Raw genomic sequence first — 7,500 nt, forward strand, 5'->3', positions numbered from 1 at the left:
CTCCTCATCCTACATCTTGGCTCTGTTGAATGACTTCATCCGTTCTTCTTCTCCTCTCCTTCCCTCTTTCCTTCTGTCCCTTCCTTTCATTCTCTCATTTGAATTCCTTGGTTCCTGCCCGTCCTTTCTTCTTCTTCTCGTCTCACACCTCTCTCCCTTTATCTCCTTCTCTCTCTACTGCTCTCATTTACTCTCTTTTCATCTCTCTAATCACGTCTTTTTCTCTTCTTCAAAATGTGATTCTCATCCTCCTTTTCTCCGCCATACATTCTTTGTTGTCCCGCTTTCTGTGATTTTTTTTATTCGTCTTTTTCTTTTGTTTTTATTTCCTTCATAATGTTATATTCTTATTTCAATTACATCTTTGTTTCATGTTCCTTCCTCCTTTATGACTTGCCCCTTTATTTCAATCACATACTTTCATTTTTTTTTTGGGGGGGGGAATGACCTGCATGTTCTTTGTAATGAATTACAATGAAATATCATTCGGACTGAATACCTTTTAATCTGTAACAACCTGAATACCTAACCAGTGGAACAAACAAGAAGGTAAACAAGAAAGCCATCCAATATTCAAAGGATTTCACAAAGTACCTGAGAACAAAACCAATATACTCATTTTGTTTATCTTGTTGAATCTTTTAACATCAAAATGCTACTTCGTGTGATTGCTTTTGAGGGAAGTTCAATCCATACATTGAATACGAGGTTGCGCATGTTGTCTCTTTCTTTTTGTAAATCACATATACTGAGAAAGAGAGGGAGAAAGAAAGAAAGAGAGAGAGAGAGAGAGAGAGAGAGAGAGAGAGAGAGAGAGAGAGAGAGAGAGAGAGAGAGAGAGAGAGAGAGAAAGAGAGAGAGAGAGAGAGAGAGAGAGAGAAGCACACAGAAAGAGAAACAAAGAGCAATAGAGATAGAGATAGGAAGAGAGAAGAGGGAGAGAGAGAAACACACAGAAAGAGAGACAAATATATATATATATATATATATATATATATATATATATATATATATATATATATATATATATATATATATATATATATATATATATTTTTAGAGAGAGAGAGAGAGAGAGAGAGAGAGAGAGAGAGAGAGACTGACAGACAGACAGACAGACAGATAGACAGACCAAAACAGAGTATTATAGCAGGCACAAGTATATCATGTGTCCTTTACATGATTATATGTTTTTCCGATATTTCGTATTATTTTCGTAATTCTTTCCTATAAGCTTACCCTTTCTCTCACTCCATGGGAACAACGAATGTCAGATTTGAACGATCGCTGTTGATAGATGGTGGAATGGTGAGTGGTTGTTCTCTCAGCTGAATAAAGTCGCCTGACGGCACCTAACCAACAAAAGCTACCAAGAGGAAAATCCCAGTCTGAATGGAATCGGCTGATCAAAGCCAAAAAAAAAAAAAAATAGCAAGAACAGCGATGTTCTCCAAAACTCTTCAAGTTTTTCACCCATATTAAATCTTCAGATTGGCATTGAAAAAAAAAAAGAATAATCTTGATACTTCTTCACTCTCTTATCTATCTTCATACCCTCATCCTATCCTTCTTCTTTATCTCTTCCATATTGTTATCTCCTGCTCTGTCCACTTCGCTATCTTCACAGCTCACCTGTTTAGGCTTTCTCTTGTCACCGAAACCGTATGTTAACCCCAAGGCCGTTTTCTCTCGACATGCTTCTTACCTCCTCTCTTCCCTCCTTCATACATGTCCCCCTCCATCTGTCTTTGCTGCGTTTTTTTTTATTCTATATAATTATATCTTATATGCATTTTATTTAATTAAATTTTGCTTATCTTTTGTTTTATTGTACTTTATTTCATTTATATTTTTATTTTTATTTTTTGTGTTTTTATATTTTGTTCTACTGTAATATATTTCATTCTATTCTATTATTTTTCTTTCCTCTCCACTGCCATTTAATCATTTTATATATCACTACATATCACCCATTACTTTATTTCATTTATATTTTTATTCTAATTTTTTATGTTTTTATATGTTGTTCTACTGTAATCTATTTCATTCTATTCCATCATTTTTCTTTCCTCTCCACAGCGATTTAATCCTTTTATATATCACTACATATCATCCATTCTACTCCTTAGGCCACTATGGTGAGATGATTCGAACACTGCACCGACAGGTTCTACGAAGAACCGTTAAGACACACTTTGTCACTTTGTCTCATCTTCTCATCTCTTTAGTTTCTTTCAATACAGCTTTCTCAAAGCGGCTCTCTTACCTCTCTCACTACTTCTTATCTTTTCCCGTATGCCTCTCCCTCTGTCTCCTATCTGTTATCTCTTCCTTTGAACTCTCGGCTATCGGCTTCACGATCTGCCGCCTCCTTCTCTTATCACAAGGACGTTATCGTTGTCTGAAATATATTTTCTCACAAAAACATGCTTGCTTCTTCGTTCAGTTTCTCCTTTCGCTGTCTCTCTCCCCCTCTTACTTTTCTCTCTTAGACATCCTTCTTCGTTCTCCTCAAATAATTTTCTCATTACCGCTATGTCTTTCCTCCTGCTTCTGCTTGTCATCGTCTCTTTCTCTATCTTCATTTCCTTTTTCTCATTTTTTTCTAACTCCTCTACTTCCACCTATTTTCTCCCCTTCTTCTTCTTCTCTTTCTTATCCTTTTAACTTTTTTCTATTTTCATAATCTATTCCTTCTTTTTCTTATTCATTCGATATATATATACACATATATATATATATATATGTATATATATATATATATATATATATATATATATATATATATATATATATATATATATATATATATATATTTCGTTTTTCTTCTTCAGCCTCTACCTTTACCTTACCTTTCCTTCTTCGTTCTCTCACTCTCTTTTTCTTTCTTCACATTCTTCATCTCCTTTTCCTTCTCTTCATCTTCTCAATCTCCTGTTCCTCTCCTTCTTGTTCTTCCTCCTTCATTATTTCTCTCCCTTTACCTTTCCTTTTCTTTTATTCTCTCCATATCCTTTTTCCTCTCGTTCACAATCTTCATCGCCACTTCTTTCTTCTTTAAACTCTCCTCCTTTTCGTCCTCTTTCTTCTTTTCTTTCTTCTTTGTCTTCCTTTCGTCGTCTTCCTATTCTTTTCCTTCTTCTTTGCATTCCTTTCGCCGTCTTCTTATTCTTTTCCTTCTTCTTTTCTTTCCCTTCACCCTCTACATCTCCTTTTCCTTCTCTTTCTTATTTTTCTTCTACTCCCTTCCCCTTCACCTTTTCCGTATTGTTTTTTTTCCGTCCTTTATACACTCTACCTCTCCTTTTCCTTCTTTTTTTCTCCTTCTTTCCCTTTTCCTTTCGCTTCCCCTTCTCCTTGCCCTTCTGTCTCTTTGCCCTCTCCTTCTTCTTTTGTTTGTCCTTCCTCTGTTCCTTCTTCGTTCCCTTCTTCTCCCTCCACCTTTTCTTCCACTTTTTTCCTCCTTTCCATTCTTTGCTTTTCCTTTTCCTTGTCCTTCTGTTCCTTTCCCTACACATTCTCCCTTTCTTTTTGGTTTTCTTTTGTCTGTTCTTTCTTCTTTTCCTTTCCCCTTCATCCTCTCCCTCTCCTTTTCCTTTTCATTCTTCTTTTCCTCCTTATTTCCCTCCTCCTTTTACTTCTCCTCCTTGTCCGTCCTCTGTTCCCTCTCCCTCTCTATTTCCTTCTCCATTTTATTTTTCTTCTTCTTTCCCCTTCTCCTTCTTCTCCTTCTCCTTCTTCGTCTCTACCTTCTTGCCTCCTTTTACCCTCCCCCCTCTCTGTATATGCGAGGACCCTTTCACTTATGATTCAATTGGTTTCCTTTTCACCTCTGACATATTATGTTCTTGGCCTCTTCCTCCCCATGTCTTGTTCCTTGCCCTAGTCCAATATTGCATCTTGCATATTCTGAGCCTGATTACAATGTTATTATTACAATTTTGGGCTTAGCTGGTACTTTAATTTTCCTTTCCAGCTTAGAATAACCACTCATATTTCTAACGTTATCAACATACGAGAATCTCAGTGTGGAGCAAGAAGCAGATTACTTACTTATCTTTTTATCTTTTTATTTATTCATTAATTTATTTATTTATTTATTTATTTGTTTATTTATTTATTTATTTATTTATTTATTTATTTATTTATTTATTTATTTATTTATTTATTTATTTATTTATTTATTTATTTATTTATTTATTTATTTATCTATTTATTTATCTATTTATTTATTTATTTGTGTCCATATTTTTATTTCTATTTGTTATTTATCTATTCATTTATCTATTCATTTGTTTATACATTTATTTACCTATCTATTCATTTAATATTTATTTATCTATTTATCTATAACCATTTATGTATTTCTTTAGTAATCTGTTTTTATTTATTCAGAGCCCATGAGAAAGGCAATGTCACTCTTTTTTTAGATTATCCTGATCATGGTCACTAGTTTCAGGCTATGCGGCCTCATTTTATATCCTACAAATGCTCTGATTTACATCACTGTTCTGATTTTGTATCCTAAAAATAATTTAATCTCCATCATTTATATATATATATATGTATATATATATATATATATATATATATATATATATATATATATATATATATATATGTATATGTATATACGTACGTAAATTTATATATATTGTATATATATATATACACACACACACACATATATATATATATATATATATATATATATATATATATATATATATATATATATATATATAGATATATTCAACAAGAACCCACTGTGCTGGATAAGAAGAAATTAAATAGATGATATCCATATATTTCGATCACGGACTGTGATCCTCTTCAGTGGAATACAGAGTAGTGGAGCGAAGGGCATGTCTTATATAGAAAGAAAGTAGAAGGAACATGGGTAGGACTCAGGTAGCGTCTAATGCTTTGTGGGGCAAGTCACCCGCCTTCACCAAAGATGGTGATAATTTATTGACTGTCCAGGTAGTAATGCAGTCTGGTGACCATTGTCCAGTTCAAATATTAAAATTAGGAAATTTATTTATCAAGGAGGTTTCTATTATTTTCCTTTTAAAACTGCACTTTGATTTTTTTTTTGCCTCGTTCCAATCCATACGATGGCCTTCCTTGTCTACCCATGTTCCTTCTACTTTCTCTGTATATAAGACATGCCTTTCGCTCCACTACTCTGTATTCCACTGAAGAGGATCGCAGTCCGTGATCGAAATATATGGATATAATCTATTTCATTTCTTCTTATCCAACACAGTGGGTTCTTGTTGAATTTTACGAATGTGTTACGACATTACTTTGAAGTTATATATATATATACATATATATATATACATATAAATATATATATATATATATATATATATATATATATATTCCTATTGAATGCTAAAGCACAAGTGGCGTCAATGATTTTAAGAGAACATTTCTCTAACTCTCTGTATTTCCTTTTCTCTTCTTACGTCGGCCATACCCTCACGACCTTAAGAAGACGACTGCAGGCTCACCGTAACAACGGAGCCATCCACCAACATTTTGTCGATGCCCACGATAAAAAGCCGCCCCTAGTAGGGACACAACAATCATCCACCATGATAACAATTATGGAAGTTTAGTTGTAGCTAAGGCAGTGAGCATCGCTTTACAAAAGCCTATCTTAAATGTACAGATTTCATCTGATTATGTCCTCCCCTCCAATAGAAAATACAGACCGTCACCACGGGACAAAAACCCACATGGGGATAGTGTCCAGACTTCCGGGACGTAATTCCACATCGGGAAGCTGTCCCAGTTACCCTATCCGTCTCGGTAGGGTAGACAGATTCCCACCTTACGAGTGACCTCTCCCTGCCGTTTTTACTCGGCCTTATATACCCATGTTTGTATTGATGTATTGTATTACCCTGAAGATGACCATTTGTAATGGTTGAAACAGCTGTCGGTAAAATGAATCAACATTCTGAAGCCTTTTACTATTTCCTTCAGAGTTTGAAATATGAAGAGAAAAGGAAATACAGAGAGTTAGAGAAATGTTCTCTTAAAATCATTGACGCCACTTGTGCTTTAGCATTTAATAGGAATTGTTTACGAGAAAGACTTTGCCCAAAACATTTATTTTACATGTATATATATATATATATATATATATATATATATATATATATATATATATATATATATATATACACGTCCATATATCTATTCCTCATTTGGGAATGGATGCTAAGAGGAGACTATATGAAGGACTGATTGTGCCAACAGCACTGTATGGGGCAGAAACATGGAACATAAGAGAGGAAGAGAGAAGGAGTTTGAATGTGTTTGAGATGAGGTGTCTGAGAAGTATGATGGGGGTTACTAGGCTAGATAGAGTGAGAAATGAGGAGGTGAGTAGGAGAACGGGGGTGGAAAGGGAGTTGGGAGATAGGGTTGATGAAAGAGTATTAGGATAGTTTGGACACATGGAAAGAATGAGTGAAGAAAGACTAGTAAAAGAGGTATGGAAGGCAGATGTGGGGGGAGTGAACATGAGGGGGCATCCTAGGATGAGATGGATGGTTGGGGTGAAGGGGGCTTTGGGGAAGAGGGGAATGTCTGTTGAGGAATGATGGGAGAGGACAGAAGACAGGGGTGAATGGAGAATGGTTCAATATGGATGATGTGATGCATGAAGTGGGATGGGGGCTGAGGTATTATGTGTGAGAAAAATTTGACGCAGTCCGAAGGGATTTCTCCCTGTCTTCTCTTTTTCTGCATGGGGGGATGGAGAGGTGGATGTGCTGTGTCTTGCAACACTGCTTCTGACCCAGGGCAGTGGACAAGGTGCAGGGATACCAGTCATCCAGGAGGTGCCAAGAAAAGAGGGAGGGTGGAGGGGAGTGGAGTGTATTCAGGGATGGAATAGGTGGGAATGATTTTATGACTTTTATTTTTGGCTACCTCCCTTGTAAGGGGAAAAAGCCTTGGTATATGTATGTACATATATCTATACATATTGTGTATATATATATATATATATATATCTATATATGTATATACATATATATGTATATATATATATATACATATATATGTATATATGTATATGAATATATATGTGCATATATATATGTATATATATATATATATATATATATAATATATATATATATATATATGTGTGTGTGTGTGTGTGTGTGTGTGTGTGTGTGTGTGTGTGTGTGTGTATGTAATCATATTGAAAGAAACATTACTTTTTACCTCTGTTATGATTTGTTTCCTACAAATACTTTCACTTCCATCACTTTTATGCTTGTCTTTCTAATTTTAAAGAACTACGACTTTTAACTTTGTTCTGATTTTGCATCTCACAAATACTTTAATCCTCATAATTTTTATAAATTTTTTCTTGTAATTTTAAAGAACAACGTTTTTCCATATCTATTCCGATAAACTGTAAAGCAGTGGTTCTTAACCCCTGGGTCGCGACCCAAATTTGGGTCGCCAAGC

At 34.7% G+C, this 7,500-nt stretch overlaps 1 protein-coding gene across 2 annotated transcripts in view; it reads left to right on the plus strand.

Annotated features, from left to right (window-relative positions):
* The window catches only part of LOC143026992 (nephrin-like), a 364,064-nt gene that overhangs the window by 336,105 nt on the left and 20,459 nt on the right, over positions 1-7,500 (plus strand). The window contains exon 13 of one of the 2 annotated variants that reach the window (XM_076187803.1): positions 5,501-6,071. The exons of the other annotated variant lie outside the window; for it this stretch is intronic. Within the exon in view, the coding sequence (XP_076043918.1) occupies positions 5,501-5,580 (80 nt within the window). The 3' untranslated portion in view covers positions 5,581-6,071. Of the gene's footprint in view, positions 1-5,500; positions 6,072-7,500 lie in introns of those variants that run through there. 2 annotated transcript variants of the gene reach the window in all.

This window comes from Oratosquilla oratoria, chromosome 7 (assembly GCF_046742065.1).
Source record: "Oratosquilla oratoria isolate Oo_2021 chromosome 7, ASM4674206v1, whole genome shotgun sequence".
NCBI classification, from domain to species: domain Eukaryota; kingdom Metazoa; phylum Arthropoda; class Malacostraca; order Stomatopoda; family Squillidae; genus Oratosquilla; species Oratosquilla oratoria.